Genomic DNA, 17,583 nt, shown 5'->3' with positions numbered 1-17,583 from the left:
TATTTTTATTTGACAAAATCCACTGGGGGAAAAAATCTGAAAGTTTAAATTTCAAAATACTAATTCTGAGTATACCCAAGTGATGAGATATTTTAAATGATTTTTTTTTGAGTATGAAGCATTTTTCCAAATTCTCTAAAATGATCTTGAATAACTCTTTAGTCACAAAAAATAGGCAATTAAAAAATTTATTTAAGGAATAAGGAGATCAAGAAGAGAATCTTCCCAGAATAAGAGAACCTTCTGAAAGAATTCACTCTTTTACCTCATTGCTCAGGCCTCACTCACTGATAAAGCTCACTGTAAAGGCTGCTTCTTCACTGACCATATTTAGGAAAATAATAATGCACATGTATTTTTATCTACTGTCCAACTTTTGTCTTTTCAAATACATATATGGTAGATAAAGAAACAAGTGTTATGTCTTTCTTCCTCATAAAACACTGCTTTGTCAAGCAAGTCACAGCTGCTTAGAATCCTGGTTGTTATATAAATTAAACCAAATTCTAAAAACAAGCAAACAGACAAACCCACAAGTAAAGCCCTTTCCCAACCGACTATGCTAAAAAATTTAAAATAATATCTCAATGATGTTTGGACAAATGGAAGGTGAGCTGAAAAGTAAAGAAAAAAATATGGAGACAATTCCCCACATTTCCCAATAAGGGCACCTTAGGGGCACCCTGCATAGACAGGCACATTTGCTAAGTAAGAATTGGATGAAGAGTTGTCCAAATAGAAGCCTTACCTTGGTCTGGAATGTACAGAACATGTGCGTTAAGAACGGATGCTCCCAGGCCAAGGAGAGAACTCTCTTTTCTACCATTGTACACTCAACATCGTCATCCATCAAAACCACATCTTTCTTTAAGGCTTTTATTGCGAAAAATTGATTGGTTTTCTTGAACTCTGCTAGGAAGACCTAGAAGGAAGGGTGAGAAGTAATTTTATTTTAGAAGTTGATCTCACACTCATTAAAGAAGAGACAAAATTCTGAGAGAGATCTGTGTTGGGTGAGAAAAGAGGATTTCTTCTCCAATATCCCTTTATAGAGACAAAATAAAGTACTTTACTGATTTTAGGATATTACCTAGTAGTTTCAGACATGCTTTGTACCTTTCAAAGGATTCCACAAAAGTACTGTACAATTGGATGGGTTACTCTCAGTCCCTGAAAAATTCTGTTTAAAAAAATATGACCTGTCTGCCTAGGGAACTGAGTAAATTTATAATATAAATCCCCAGGGACTAAGGGCATACTGAAGGAAGCAAGAATAAGCAGGAGAGAGAGAGGAAGATTTGATTACACTTGAAACATCAGTGCAAATGAGCATAAAACTTATATGCTTAAAGAATGTACACCATTTCATCTGATGGCATAGATGCTAATGCCATTTTTATCACCTACTATGTGCTACACACTCTGCTATGCTTTATATGTGCTACCTAATTCTTAGCTCAGAACTCTCTGCAAGACAGATAGTAATTTAAAAAAAACAACAACAACTGGGTTTAAAGAGTAAACTTACTCAACTTACTCAAATTCATGGAGCTACTCAGTAAGAAAAAAAATCTAATTCCAAATTTACTTTTTCTACTTGATTTCATGGATCTTATATGAAAGGACACCAGATGGCGTATAATGGGGAGTTTCTACAACTTTTGCTTTTGCAAATGATGCAACAGATGACTGACAATTGTGAGGACATGGCATTTGGAAGAAGAAAACTCCAGCTTGGGTCTCTTTTCACAGACATTTACTAGCTGTGGGAATGTGGGCAAACCAATTAACCTCTCTGGGCTTTAGTTTCCTAATGTGTAAAAGAGATAATTGTCATGACATTCTCCAACTTGCAAGACCATTGTGAAAATCAAATGACTACCACATGGGAAAGTGATTTGGAAGCTATAAAATGCTCTCTAAATGACAGTTATTAAGAATACTTGTCATTTGTTTCTTGACTTTTAGGGAATGTCAAAATCAATGACACCAAACCAGTACTGAAAATGCATGTGTCTATATTTAAAATAATATGGCGCAGATATATAGCTTTGAGGGTAGCTGGCTTGATAGAGGGCATAGAACTTAGATGAGAATGCAGGCAAATGGATGATGTGCATACCTCCAGAAAACAATGCTATTTTTTTTTTCCTGGACCTCAAGGTAAATTGAGAATAAGAATATAGAGGCTAAAAAAAAAAAAAAAAAAAAAAAAAAAAGGAATATAGAGGCTACCATTTTGATGAGAAACCATACTTTCTATCTACAGCTAAAAAAGGGAGAAAAACAAGTTTTGGAGTATTCTCAGTGTTGTAAGAAAGGGAAATATGGCTGTTCCATTTTGCTTTGGTGCTTCGTCCTCCTCTCTGAGCCCTATGGTTCTATCTTCTCACTATGTAGGGACTCAGGGTCCTGATGGCGAGGGGCATACTGCTTTGGACAGAGAGCAGAGGATACCTGAGGCTCTCAATTGTCTGTTGGGATATTTTACTAAGGCTTGTAGGTTTAACTTAATGTCTTTCTTATTAACCTTGTTCATATATAGAAACCCACATGGGAACAAAGAAATATAAACATTTCATTAACAATTAAAAGTGCTCTTTTGGTAATTGTTTCTTTCAATAAAACATTCCCAAGCCAGCCATAAACTAAGAAGCTGAAAAGGCAATTTCCATCTCTATAATGGGCTTTCAATTTTTGGTAACAGGTTATAATTGCACATTAATTGATGCTAAATTATAATGAAGACTGGCTGTAAAATTGCCTATCACACAGATTAACACCAAATGAGCCTGCTGTGTTTCATATTATTGTGGAAATGAACTAAAAGAATTAATGGATATCAGCTAGTTTGCAGGGCAGAACAGATTTTGCCAAAAGCAATGCGCGGTGTTTCAATCCAAACCCAATTGTAGCACAGTGTCATTCAGCTGTGGTGATGCTCAGTTGCATTCTAGTTTATTATTAAATAAACTGGGTGAGTTTCCTGGCCAAAGACCAGGGAGCAGATGTGGAGCATAACGCTGGCTTTGGATGCACAAATTCATAGAACAGTAGTCTCTGGCTAAAATTTTCCGAAGAGTTTCATCCAAGACTAGGACAACAGAGGGTGCCATTAATATAGTAGATATCCTTAATATCTAGAATAATCTCACAGTTAAAGTTCCATGGCATCTCTTTTTACATTCACTAGCTTGAAATTTTTTTCCATCACTGATAGTTGATCGTTAAATTATGTCATCTTCCTTCTTTTCCTCTTGTCCTTTGTGACTGACAGAGACGGCCCATAACTTGAGTGTGTGGCAGGAAGAGTTTAGAGGAGGGACTTTCCCCCATGAAACTCTTCTCATGACTCTTAAACTACAGCTTTGTGATGAACTGAATTATGTCCCCTCCAAAAATTTACATGCTGAAGTCCTAACCCTGGTACCTCAGAATGTGACTATGTTTGGAGGTAGGGTCTTCACAGAGGTAATCAGGTTAAAATAAGTTCAGTAGGGTGGGCCTTAATCCAACATGACTAGTGTCCTTATAAGAAGAAAATACTAGGACACAGATACACACAGAGGGCGATCATGTGAAGATACAGGGAGAAGATGGCTATTTTTATTTTATTTTATTTATTTTATTTTTTATTTTATTATTTATTTATTTATTTATTTATTTATTTATTTATTTATTTATTTATTTATTTTGGCTATTTATTTTATAAGCCAAAGACAGACCTCAGAAGAAACAGCCCTACCAACACTTAGGTCTTAGACATTTGGCCTCCAGAATGAAAAGAAAATAAGTTTCTGTTCTTTCACTCACTCAGTTGTGATACTTTACCTTCATCTTAGCAAACTAATATAAGACTGAGGACATTTGATAAAGAAAGAAATTGCATTCAAAGTAAAACAACACTCCAAGTTTGAGAAGGAAACAAAAGAGAATCATCAACAACAAAAAATCCTGTGTGAAACAGAAACTGGCTGAGGTAGCTTTTCATTTTTTTGATGTCCAACTATACCAAACTTATAAGTGTGTGGGTATGCATCTTTGAAACAAAATGGCTTGGGAACAATGATTCCCAGGAAGCAGAGGCCACTATTTCCTAGAGTTCTTGGGTTTCCTTTTTATTAGGACTCCTCTCTATCCTGTTAAAAAATGCACAGGAGAAATGTTCTCCACGTACACACAACCAGTCCTTATCCCATGAGTTTAAGAGCTTTGCTTTTCAATTTCTATAAGTTGGTCTACAGAATTCCATAGTGTATGTCATACCTTGCCAAAACTTCCTTTCCCCAACATTTTGTGCAAGATAAAATCCTCAATTTTTAATTTCATATGTACAGATGGTCTTTCTACATTCGGTTCAGGTTCCGGACGATGGCATATTTTCTCCATCCCATCCAAAGGAGACTCCCAAGAGATTCCCTGAGGCTCTGAAAATAGTAAGCCAGTGGTTAAAAATAAACAAGGAACAATGGAGGATCATTCTATTATTTTGAGAACACTTTTTCTTCCACTTCCCACTCTGAGGCTCCATGCACAAAAATGAAGAGAAGGGTCCCCTTTGGTGGAAAGGCAGTACCTTCCGCCTGTGAGCCTGGTACTTGGAACATGGACTGTATCTCTTATCTACTCAACAGACTGGGAGAAATTTTATGTTAAGAAACATATTATAATTAGTAAAATACCACTATGCAAAACAAAGGAGAACTTCAATGTCAAATCATGGACAAATAAAGATTTTAAGCAAATTTGAGGAAAAATGGTTCTCAGCTACTTGCATGGCTCACAGGCATTGTAGCATCATGTGATGTTGCATGTGAGGGAAGAGGAAATGGAAACCAGACTGCTGGAGATCAGAATTGCATCACCCCTTACTCTATTCAAGTCAGCCAATTTATTCCACACCCAATGCCAGAGGAAGTGCAGAAAACTTTTTTGAAAATATCCTCCTTTCCACTTACAACATTTCTTTCCCTAAGATTTTATTTATTTATTCATGAAAGACGTAGAGAGAGAGGCAGAGACATAGGCAGAGGAAGAAGCAGACCCTCCGTGGGGAGCCCAATGCGGAACTCAATTCCAGGATCCCGGGATCACACCCTGAGCCGAAGGCAGATGCTCAACCACTGACCTACCCAGGTGCCCTTTCTTTTCTTTTTTATTGAAAAATATTTGACACAACATATTATGTTAATTTAAAGGGTACAACATGTTGACTTGATACATTTATATATTGTGACATAATTTGCCATTTTACAATAGCACCTCTATCACATCACATAATTTCACTTCTTTCTCGTGGTTGGAATAATGACATTTTTTTTATTTTAAATCTCTGGATATACCTTTCTTCTCCCTGAGTCCAAGGAAAGTCAGTAGAGGCATCCCCCTAGTTTTGAAAGTTCGCCTTTGCCACTTTGCTTTCATTAAAAATCTACATTGTTACCTGTTCTCGCTGACCGTAAAAAACCTGGAGAGAACTTTGTCTTTTACAGAAAAAAAGAGAAGTGCAAATAATATTCAGCACTGGTTTTGCAGTGGGCCGGAAGAGGCAGTGCACCTGAGTGAGAGCAGTGCCACCCAGCCCCTTCTGTGGAAACAACACTCAGCACCTGAGCAACCAGCTGAAAAAGCTTTGAACTGTGTGAACATCTGTGCTTGATGTTGAGTATTCTGTGCCTCTGTTAGCAACATGTGTTCTAGGCTATCAGAAAAGCCTAAGGTGATTTTTAGGGGCCTAGGAATACTAAAAAATTGTTCTATGTAAATTAACAGTAATTGCTTCTTTGCTTTATGCCATTCTGGCTTACAAAAGATTTTTCAGGGAGTCAAGGGGAAGATGGTGGGGGAGGATCCGAAGCTTACCTCATCCCATGAGCACAAGGTAATAGCTACATCTATGCAACTAACACTGAAAATGGTCTAAAGGCTGGCTGAACAGACCTTCCACAGTTGATTACAGACAAAAGGCCACAGTGAGAGAGACAGAAGGAGTGGAGATGCAGTTAGGAGCCAAACCCCTGTGAGACTAGTCACAAATGGGAGGGACACCACAAGCATAGAGAAGCCACAGGTGCCACAGGTGCCACAGGTGCCACAGGCCTGGGTGGGGGACCTGCAGTGGGAAGACAAATATCAATAACATTTGGCTCTGAAAACCAGCGGGGCTTAAAACTAGGAGCTTTAAAAATCAACCAGTCTTAACTTTGTGAACTTTTAAATAATGAGAGGCCTTAACTTTGGGCAGAGCAGGAGGGCGATAGGAAACTGGGTCCCTACTATATAGAACTTAAAGAGCCACCATAATAACTTGGTCCAAGGGATCCCTGGGTGGCGCAGCGGTTTGGCGCCTGCCTTTGGCCCAGGGCGCGATCCTGGAGACCCGGGATCGAATCCCACGTCGGGCTGCCGGTGCATGGAGCCTGCTTCTCCCTCTGCCTATATCTCTGCCTCTCTCTCTCTCTCTCTGTGACTATCATAAATAAATAAAAAAAAAAATTTAAAAAAAAAAAAAAAAAAAAAAAATTAAAAAAAAAAAAAAAAAAAAAAAAAAAAAAAAAATAACTTGGTCCAAGACAGCACAGAAGCAGCAGTTTAAAAAATGCCTGGGGTTATACATGAGGAGGTCTATTAATTAATCTTTGAATGTGAGCTGGAGGGTCAGGGATCCTCAGGAGATTTCTCTGGGAACCAAACTGCTAGCAGGCACCATTTTCTTCCTCTTCCCAATCCTAGATAACCAGATGGTTGTGAGCACCATCAACCTTGCTAACACCTGCCCCAGTGATCACCTGTGGACCTGCCCATTCAACCTGCCCACTTTAGCAGGCATCCCTCTAAAGCAGGTCTTGCCTCACCCTCCACCCCCAGGAAGTCCCAGTAGAGACCAGTACCACTCCAAAGTGACTCCTCCCCTGGGGAGTAGGAGAGATAACTTCACACACCAGTGCACCCCCAGTTCCAACAGCTGAGTCTCCTAGCTGGCTGTGCAGGGAGCAATCCCTGCCACTCAGGGTACCTGCAGCTATGGCAGAAAGGCTAACTCCAGATAGGCTGACTGATGACCCCACCCACCAACAACCCCATAGTGGCTTCTGATAGGCCTCTCAACAGCGTGGGGAAGAAACCCTGCCCTGTGCACCCACAGCAGGCAAAGTGGGTCAGTACAGCCAGCTGGGCTGAAGGCAATTATGGCTCAGCCTCCATAGTAGGGTAAATGCAGCACAACCAGGGATACCTCTAGAGCTCCCAATTCTGATGACCAGGGGGACTGCACTACATGACACCACAGGACTTCTCATCAAGGCCATTACTTTCAAGACCAGAAGATGTAGCTGAATTACCTAATACACAGAAACACAGATAAACAAAATGAGGAGACAGAGGGGTATGTCTCAAAAGAATAAGACGAAATCACAGTGAAAGACCTAAATGAAATGGAGATGAGCAATTTTCTTGATAAAGACTTCAAATTAGTAGTCATAAAAATACATCCTGGATTGAGAAAACATTGGATGATCTCAGTGAGAACTTCATCAAAGAGATAGAAAATATATATATAAAAAAAGAACCAGAGCTGAATAATACAATAACAATTGAAATAAAATTACACTAGAGGGAATCCACAGCAGGTTAGAGAATGCAGAAAAACAGATCAGCAATCTAAAAAGGAGAGTAATGGAAAGCAACCAAGCTGAATAGCAAAAAGAAAAAAAAAAAGTAAGAGTTTAGTTAGGGAAGTTAGCAACACCATCAAGTATAATAACATCTGCATTATAGGGATTCAAGAAAGAGAAGAGAAAGAAAGGGGAACAGAAAATTTATTTGAAGAAATAATAGCTGAAAACTCCCCTAATCTGTGGGAGAAAAATAGGCATTTAAGTCCAGGAGGCACAGAGAGCCCCAAACAAGATGAACCTACGGGGGTCCACAACAAGACACATAATGATTAAAATGGCAAAAAGTAATGATAAAGAGAGATCTTAAAAGCAGCAAGGAAAAAGAAAAGAGTTACAAACAAGAGAGACCCCATAGGGCTATCAGTTAATTTTTCAGCAGATATTTTGCAGGCCAGAGAGAGTGACATGATATATTCAAAATGCTGAAAGAAGAAAATCTGCAACCAAGAATACTCTATCTAGCAAGGCTATCATTCAGAATAGGAGGAGAGGTAAAGAGTTTCCCAGACAAACAAAAGTTAAAAGAGTTCATTGCCACTAAACCAGCTTTATAAGAAATGTTAAAGGGAATTCTTCAAGTGAAAAGAAAAGGCCATAATTAGAAGAAAGCTATGAAAGGAAAAACTTTTACTGGTAAGCATAAACATTTATTAAAGGCAGTATAGTGGTTAGAACACAAAAGTAGTAAAATCAATTATATCTACAAAAATTAGTCAATGTAGTCACAAAATGAAAGCATGTAAAATATGACATCATATACATAAAGGGTGGGGGAGGAGTAAAAATTCAGTGCTTTTAGAATGTGTTAGAACTTAAGTGACCATCAACCTAATCTAGACTGCTCTACACATACGATGCTATATATGAACTCAATGGTAAACACAAATCAAAAGCCTATGATATACAAAAAATAAAGAGAAAGGAATCCAAGCCTAACATTATAGAAAGGTATCAAATCACAATGAAAGAGAGCAATGAAGGAAAGAAAAAATAGAGAAAAACTAAAAAACAGCCAGAAAACAATCAACAAAATGGCTAGAAGTATATACCTGTCAATAATTACTTTAAAGGTAAATATACTAAACACTCCAATCAAAAGTCTCAGGGTGCCTAAATGGATAAAAAACCAAGACCCATCTATATGCTGCATACAAGAGACTCACTTCAAACCTAAAGATACATACAGACTGAAAATAAAAAAGATGGGAAAACATATGCCATGCAAATAGAAGTGAAAAAAAAAAAAAAGGCTGGGGTAGCAATACTTACATCAGACAAAATAGGCTTTAAGACAAAAACTGTATCAAGAGACAAAGAAGGGCACTAAATAATGATAAAGGAGTCAACCCAACAAGAGGACATAAAATTATAAATATTTATGCATCCAGCATTGGAGTACCAGATTATATAAAGCAAATATTAACAGATATAAAGGGAGAAATGGACAGTAATACAGTAACAGTAGGGGACTTTAATATCTCACTTATATCAATGGATAAATATCCATGCAGATTATCAGTAAGGAAATGGTCGCTTTGAACAACATATTAGAGCAGATGGACCTAACATATATAAAACATTCCACCCCAAAACAGCAGAATACACATTCTTTTCAAGGACACATGGAACATTCTCCTGAATACATCACATGTTAGGCCACAGAAAAAGTGTCAGTAAATTTAAGGATGCTGAAGTCGTATCATGCCTCCATTCGAACCACAATGGTATGAAACTGGGAGTCAATTACAAGAAAAAGATCTGGAAAAAACCTAACACATAGAGCTGAAGATACATGCTCCTAAGCAACACAAATGGGTAAACAACTCAAAGAGGAAATCAGAAAATACATGGAGACAAATAACAAAAAAATGTTCTAAAATCTTTGGGCCCCAGCAAAAGCAATTCTAAGAGGGAACTTTATAGCAATACAGGGGTACCTCAAGAAATAAGAAAAATCAAATAAACAACCTAACCTTACGCCTAAAGGAGTTAGAAAAAGGAAAACAAAGCCCAAAAATAATAGAGGAAGGAATAATAAAGATCAGAAGAGAAATAAGTGAAATAGGGATTAAAAGCAATGAAAAAAGATGAATCTAAGAGATGGTTCTTTGAAAAGGCAAACAAAATTAATAAACCTTTAGTCACAATCATCAAGAAAAAAAAGACTAAAAAACAAATAAAAGTCAAAAATACAAAATTAATATACAGAAATCTGTTGCATTTCTATACACTTATAAAGGGAAAAAGTCATTAAGAAAACAATCCCATTTACAACTGCATCAAAAAAAAAATACTTAGGAATAAACTTAACCAAGGAGGTGAAACCTGTACTGTGAAAACTATAAAACATTGAAGAAATTGAAGATGACAGGATCAAATGGAAAGATGTCTGTGCTCGTGAATTGGAAGACTTAACATTGTTAAAATGTCCATACCACCCAAAGCAATCTATAGTTTTCAGTGTCCCTATCAATCCCTATCAATCAATCCCTATCCCTATCAATATACCAACAGGATTTTTCACAAAACTAGGACAAATAATATTAAAATTAGCATGGAATCACAAAAGGCCTTAAATAGCCAACATAATCTTGTGGAAGAACAAAGCTGGAGATATGACAATCCCAGATGTCAAGATATAGTACCAAAGCTATAATTATCAAAACAGTTAGGTACTCCCACAAAAACAGACACATAGATCAATTAAACAGAATAGAGGGTCCAGAAATAAACCCATACCTATATGGTCAATTAATTTATGATAAAGGAGGTGAGACTATACAATGGGGGGAAAAGTCTTTCTTTTTTTAAATAGTCCTTTCTACAATGGTCTTGGGAAAACTGAACAGATATATGCAAAAAACCAAAACTGCACCTCTTTCTTATACTAAATACAAAAACAAACTCACAATGGATTAAGATTTAACTGTGAGACCTGACACCATAAAACTCCTAAAAGAAGACACAGACAGTAATCGCTTTGACATCAGTCTTAGCAACATGGATAGGTCTCCTGAGGCAAGGGAAACAAAAGTAAAAATAAATTATTGGGAATACACCGAAATAAAAAGCTTCTGCACAGCAAAGGAAACCATAAACAAAACAAAAAGGCAACCTAGAGAATGGGAAAAGATATTTGCAAATGATATATCTGATTAGGGGTTAATATCCAAAATATACAAAGAACTTATAGAACTCAGCACCAAAAAAAAAAAAAAAAAAAAAACAATAAAACAAAAAAACAAAAACAAAAACAAAAAAAACCAAACTGATTAAGAAATGGGCAGAAGACCTGAACAGATATTTTTCCAAAGAAGACATACTGATGTCCAACAAACATGTGAAAAGTTGCTGAACATCATCAATCACTAGGGAAATGCAAATCAAAACTACAATGGGATATCATCTTACACCAGTCAGTATGGCTGGTATCAAAAAGACAAGAAATAACAAGTACTAGCAATGATATGGAAAAAAAGGAAGTCTCATGCCTTGGTAGTGGGAATGCAAACAGATGTAGCCACTGTGGAAAACAGTACGGAGGTTTCTCAAAAAATTAAAAATAGAAATACCCTATGATCCAGTAATTCCACTACTAGGTATTTACCTAAAGAAAATGAAAACACGAATTAAAAAAGATACATGCATTACTATGTTTCTTGCAGCATTATTTACAATAGCCAAAGTAGAGAAGGAATCCAAGTGCCCATTGATAGATGAATGCATGAAGTAGATGTGGTATATGTAAAATGGAATATTACTCAGCCATAAAAAGGAATAGATATTATGGTAAATGAAATAAATCAGACAGAGAAAGACAAACACCATATGATTTCATTTACATGTGGAATCTAAAAAACCAAACCAAACCAAACATTTTTAAATATAGAAAACAAACTGGTGGTTGCCAAAGGGGAGGTGGGTGGGGAAGCAGGTGATGTAAAGGGGATTAAGAAGTATAAACTTCCAGTTACAAAATAAGTAAGTCACAGAGATGAAGAGTACGGCATAGAGACTACAGTCAATAATATCGTAGTGACATTGTATGGTGACAGATGACCATTGGGTAATATGCAGAATTGTTGAATTGGTATATTGTACACCTGAAACTAAGCAATGCTGTATATTAATTAAATTTCAATTAAAAAAAAAGGTTTCGCAGAAATACTATACTTTAGGATAGTGGGGAAAAATCTGTATTTCATGCTGTATCGTGAAACTATTCTGTTCCCGGATTCACGTAGGCATATCCTCTAGTGAACTGCTTTCAGAAAGTAGGGGTAAACTTCCATAATGTCACAAACGTTGAGGTCCCACCTTTCTACTCTTCAATTTCCCAAAAGAGTCTCCAAGGTATGTAATATGATGGTCACCTGTGGCATTTCCACCATTAAGATTTCTGGTAGATTTATTTTGCAAAACCTTTTAACAGTGACAGGAAGTAACATTCTAAAATTCTAAGGAAACTTCTGCAGTTCTTTACTACAGACCTATTCCATTTTCTCCCTGCCCCCACTTCCCACCCTCTTATAAAGGTTTCCTAATGGGGCACATTTGGGTTTCACTTCCAAGACATAGGAGCCTCTTACCTATCAGACCAGGTAAATGGAGAATTTAAATGCAGAAGACTCAGGTTAAGGTTGACCAAGATTAATTACTGACAATGTTTCTATTGAGGATCGGGATAGCTACCTTTTTTCCCAGGTGCTGGTACACATGGCAGCCTTGCTTCACCTTTTATGGAGCATGGGAGACCAATTTCAACCGGACCTTCTCTGAAGATGTGTTCAGTATCTCTTAAGCAGCGAGCCTAGATAACAAACAAAGAGTCAGACCACCCACCAACCCACCCACTACTGTCAGGACAGCTTGGCCTGCTGCCCTTGGAGATGAAATCCATTGAAGATTCCTAAATGCATTAGATAACTAACATTCTTCTTTCCTTCAGCACTCTTTAGGGTCCCATACCCTGTAAGAGTCTATTATATTTTGTGCACAGCTGAACACGTTTGCTTCCTTCATACTTTTCTGGGGGGGCCAACTGGTTTCTTCCATGCTATCTACATAATTTGGTCACAAATAAGAATGGAAGGTCAATGTATGGAAAAAGAACTTACATAAACAACATCAAGTCTGAAAGAGGGTTTGTTCTTGGATACGTAAATTCCACACACTAGTGCTAATGCATGTGAGTAAATGACAAGGCAAAAGTCATCCTGGACTCCATGTTCTGTGCACATCTTAGGGATGAATCTAGCAAGTATATAGGTATAAAGCTTGTAATGAATCCTCATTTTAATGAATTTGTTTCTGCCCCTGCTCATTCCACAAAGAATTTTTTTAAAAGATTTTATTTGCTTATTCATGAGAGACAGAGAGAGAAGGCAGAGACACAGGGAGAGGGATAAGCAGGCTCCTCACAGGGAGCCTGATGTGGGACTCGATCCCAGAACTCTGAGATCACACCCTGAGCTGAAGGCAGATGCTCAACCACTGAGCCACCCAGGAGTCCTGTCATTCCACAAAGAATTTAAGATCTTATAAAGATCTATGCAGGACAAAATCATTAAGTAAGTAAATATCTCAAAGTGGGGATATGTGCATGAGGATGAAAGTCAAAGGCAAGACAAGTGCTCAGGAACAGACTCCATGTTGTCCCACAGCTCCAAGGGCAAACGGACTAGAGTAGTCTTTGCTGAGTTGAAATTGCAGGAACTTAACCTAAAATGCTTTCTTACCTGTTGAGTGCTCTCGATCATTGCCAGTGCTTCAGCCATTAGCTTCTGATTTATGCCACAAAGGTTGGCCACCTTTGTCTGGCATCTGTGATGTACGTTCATGCCACATGCTGAAAAGGAGAAAGAGACACTGAACAAGATGAATAGAACTCACCGAGTGGACTTTGCACAGGACTGTTTAAGGTACACAGATGTTGAGGAGCGATTGGCAAATCCCTAGAGCCCTCTTCCCAGCAGAAGGAGAGACTGCATACAAATAAATTAAGGCATTGCTTTTACGATGCCACTACACATCCCCCCCCCCCTTCCGAAGACCACACCAGATGCTCTTCCATGTGAGGCTGCAGAATGACTCCCACTAGAGGCAGAACCAGCAGCACTGAAGGCTGCTGTCTGTGTAATGCATTTACACTGTGCCATTGCTGAGGAAAAAAACCTGACACTGGGTCTCTCTGGTGGAGATGTGCAATGCTGGGATGGAAGGTGTTCAATTCCCACTCTAGATTGGAGCCCATGCATCCCTTTTCCTACATGGGCTGCAAGGAGCTTCTCTCCCCTCTAGATTGAAGTCTAGGGTGCAGCCTCAGCCTGTAGAACTGAAATAGAAATAAATGGTTGGGGTGGTCTGTGCATAGGAGCAGGAGTGGGAGTACAGAAAGTGGGCTAGAGACCTCATTCTCACCCTATGGCTGAGTTGTGCTAGTTGAATCAAATGATTTATATAGATCTATAATTCTGGGGGGAATATTATGATTCATTAGTCCTGAAAATAGCACAGTAAAGGTCCACCTTTCACTCACTATGATCCCAGGAGGCTTCTTGGATTGGGATGTATCAATACACACAATACAGATTGTGTGTCTGTATAAAGACAACTACTACTTCATGTCCTTAGCTTGGAATATTGAAATTCTGATTATGAAACATCACTGTTACTAAAAAAAAAAAAAATCTAACTTAAGATTTCCAAACCTGGCTGATAGAGTTAAATTCTCAAGTTCTATTTCATTCTATCAAGGTCTATTAAAAGGGATTATTATAAAGCTACAAAATAAGCACTTTTACCCCCACATGCTTATGCAAAGAACTTAGCACAGTGATTTGCATCAAATAATCAACAAATCAACTATTTCATCTTCATTATTTATTCCAGTAAGATATGTGTTTAATATTTAAGTGAAATCTTAGCAGGCTTCAGGCTTTAGTTTTAACTAGCTTACTCTTCCTCAGATAGTTCATAATAAAACAAAATAAAACAGCATTTTCTAAGTATAGACCAGTACTTGTGCCAGCATATATGCACTGATACAACCAAAATCCATTCTAAGTGAAATCTTCTATGTATATCTAAAGCCTTTACTATAGTAAAGATGCTATTGATGAGGGCTTTCTTCTTTCTGAATTTAGCATGACTCATACTGGACTTGTTGATACAGATTGGACAGCCCTCACTGAATTTCTTTACTCATTAGCGCAAGGCAAAGGGAGGCAGTGAGCAAGGACTGAGCATGAGGGATTGGAGAGTTTCACTTTGCTTTCCCAACATGGTAGCTGGACCTAAGCTTGTCTCGGATGCTTTCACAGGAAGATAGGCCCCATTCATTCCCACTATGATAATGTCATATATCACTGTTACTAACCTATTAGGTGACAACTTGATCTCTGTGAGTGCGAACAGTCCCTTTGGACGATGATTTTCATGGGAATTAAAGTGAAGACAGAAAGGAACAGAGTCAAGATGAAGGGAGGCCGTACTTAGGAAGGTGGTTTAGAAGAGAACAAGACAGAAAGAGCGGGGCCAAGGCAGAGAAGGCAGGGCCTGAAAAGTAGATTGGAATGGGAGGTAAAGTCAAGGGCATGGAGGGTGGGTAAGGACACAGAGATGTCTGCAGGTGTCAGCCACAAGAGGAGAGGGTGCTGGGGAGGAGAGGGAGGGGAGGAGAGGGGAAAGGAGAGGAGAGGTGAGAGGAGAGGGTCTGCCTGGCGTGGAGGCAGGAAGAGAGAGAAGGAAAGAGAAGGGACCAGGGGGAAAGAATGTTAGGGGAGATGGAACAGAACAGGCATGTGGGCCATGAAACAATGGCAAGGAACCCTTGTGGAGGTTCTAAGCTCAGAGGCATCATCAGGCTGTTGGCAGCACCGGGCAGGTGGGATGTTCCAGCTACAGGGAAAAGAAACCTCCCCCCAGGTGAGGGAGACCATTAGAAGACCCGGAGGGCCATCAGAGGGGATCTGATTATTCATGTCCCCTTGTTCAGTTCTGAAATTACATCTCGCCTATGAACTCCTAAAAATACTCCATACAGTCAGTACCAGCTCCCCGTGAGCTCTTGGACAGGTGTAGAGAGCAGGGCACCCAGTGATACTCCTGGAGGGATTATTAAGGTGAACTTTCACTGCATGTGGGTTCTGCTTTCAGTATGGCTTGAAAACCCAACCTTCCCTATCTCCACTAAGATGTCCCTCCAGACTCTGTCAGACATGGGAGTACAACGGGGATGAGGAAGAGAAAGCCATGGGGGGGTGATCCTCACCTTTAGCACTTAAAGGATAAAAATTGCAAAAGATTTAGTGAGTGGCATTAAAACAAAATGGGGCAGCCAAGAAGAAATAAAGTGGCTTCCATATTTAATAATTTGAAATAGAAAGGCCTCTGACGCAGCAGGATGCCCTCCTTTTTGAATGTCTATCTGGCCTTTTGAATGTCTATCTCACCCCCACTTACAAAGCAGAAGTGCCTTGCTGAAATTTTCCCTCCCTACTGCCTAATCCTGGTGTAACAGCATCTCAGTTTCTAAAGGTTATCGTCTTAGCAATTTGAACTTTTAGGGCAAGAAAGTTCTTTTTTGCTCTTTCTCAGGACCGGTCTGAAGAACTTCAAAAGTCAAAACTCAAAGCTCAAAACTCATCAGTTTTGAACCTCTCCTTGTGGAACTGAAAGAAGGGAGAATGTGTGACCATATGCATGTCCCTGGTTTGCAACCTCTGGTGTCTTAGCAGAGACTCTAGCATAACTAACAGAGCTACAGGCTCAGGCCCTGATGTAATGCCAGCCTTTAAGGAGAGACCAGAGGAGAGAACATGATGGTCAGTGTGGGGGACTGGGCCCTTACTGGGCATGCTTTGGGCACAGACTCTCCAATCTAAGTCACAGAATGCCTATGTGCAAGATCACCCATTGGCCAAACAGAATCTGTTCCAGGCTTGGTCCTTCATGGGCTACAGAAGGCATCTTAAGGTGTGAGGGAGAGTGGTGGGGGCACAGCTTGAGCTGCCAGGGTCAGAAGGGGCAAAAGGGCAGGTCTCAGTGAAGGGGGCCAGGTACAACGGAAGAGTGACAGGCCAGGAGACTTGACATTGAGTCTGAACGGGTTTGCACTTCTCTGGGATCCAAGGATGATGGTGTTGGGGATGGAAGGAAACAGGCAGCAATTAGTTCATTTTCATGATCTCGGGGTCATCTGGGCTAGTTAGAGAAGTCAACCCTCTATGCTTCCTCCTCCCCTCATGGTCTCCATTAGAGCTGCAAAGCCATCCTGTAGGGGTTCCGTACCAGGGCCCATGTCCATTTCCCGCTGGACTCACCATCACACTTGAGTCCTTGCCTGGCCAGGCCCCACAGCAGGGTCCCACAGTGCTCACAGAAGGTCGGGCTTTTGTAATTGTAGACTTTAAATCTATGCGGCATGTCAATTTTGAACCTCTCCTTGTGGAACTGAAAGAAGGGAGAATGTGTAACCATATGCATGTCCCTGATTTGCAACCTCTGGTGTCTTAGCAGAGACTCTAGCATAACAGAGCACTAAAAACACTGGGACAATGTGTGCTTTAAGCCATAAGCCTTACTCATCAAGCCTTAGAGCCATGGCCAAAGAAGGCATGCAGCCATTAGCTCTTCCAGGCAAGGGGCATGTGTACGATATACACATATCAAGTAACCCGGGATAGGCTGAAGTCTGAGGCATTCCCACAGATAGGCTAACATCTTCAGGAGGACGGGAGTAGGGTTATTTATCTAAATGGGATCTGAGCAAACATTGGACTGTCCTTCCTATTTTACTATAAATATTTTATTTTCTTTTTCAACCCAGAACTAGGACTCTAAGCTTTGGAAGAGGTTATATAATACCTCCTCTAGAGGAAACACTGCTATGGCTCTATTAGTATAA

At 39.3% G+C, this 17,583-nt stretch overlaps 1 protein-coding gene and 1 long non-coding RNA gene across 6 annotated transcripts in view; one reads left to right on the top strand and one right to left on the bottom strand.

Annotated features, from left to right (window-relative positions):
• The window catches only part of PRKCQ (protein kinase C theta), a 173,574-nt gene that overhangs the window by 84,244 nt on the left and 71,747 nt on the right, over positions 1-17,583 (bottom strand). For all 4 annotated transcript variants that reach the window (XM_038530178.1, XM_038530179.1, XM_038530181.1 and 1 more), the window contains 5 exons: positions 17,000-17,129; positions 13,415-13,524; positions 12,369-12,486; positions 4,267-4,427; positions 749-922 (listed from right to left, as the gene is read on the bottom strand). In XM_038530178.1, coding sequence (XP_038386106.1) covers positions 749-922; positions 4,267-4,427; positions 12,369-12,486; positions 13,415-13,524; positions 17,000-17,129 — 693 coding nt within the window. The remainder of the gene's footprint in view (positions 1-748; positions 923-4,266; positions 4,428-12,368; positions 12,487-13,414; positions 13,525-16,999; positions 17,130-17,583) is intronic.
• LOC102154496 overlaps positions 15,514-17,583 on the top strand; it is a 62,928-nt gene continuing 60,858 nt past the window's right edge. Inside the window, exon 1 of one of the 2 annotated variants that reach the window (XR_005355363.1) lies at positions 15,514-15,602. This is a non-coding gene — a long non-coding RNA (uncharacterized LOC102154496). The remainder of the gene's footprint in view (positions 15,603-17,583) is intronic. The other variant, XR_005355364.1, reaches the window with a different exon arrangement.

This window comes from Canis lupus, chromosome 2 (genome assembly GCF_011100685.1).
Source record: "Canis lupus familiaris isolate Mischka breed German Shepherd chromosome 2, alternate assembly UU_Cfam_GSD_1.0, whole genome shotgun sequence".
Lineage (NCBI taxonomy): Eukaryota > Metazoa > Chordata > Mammalia > Carnivora > Canidae > Canis > Canis lupus.
The sequence above is the reverse complement of the archived record's forward strand: the minus strand, read 5'-3'. Positions and strand labels throughout refer to the sequence as shown.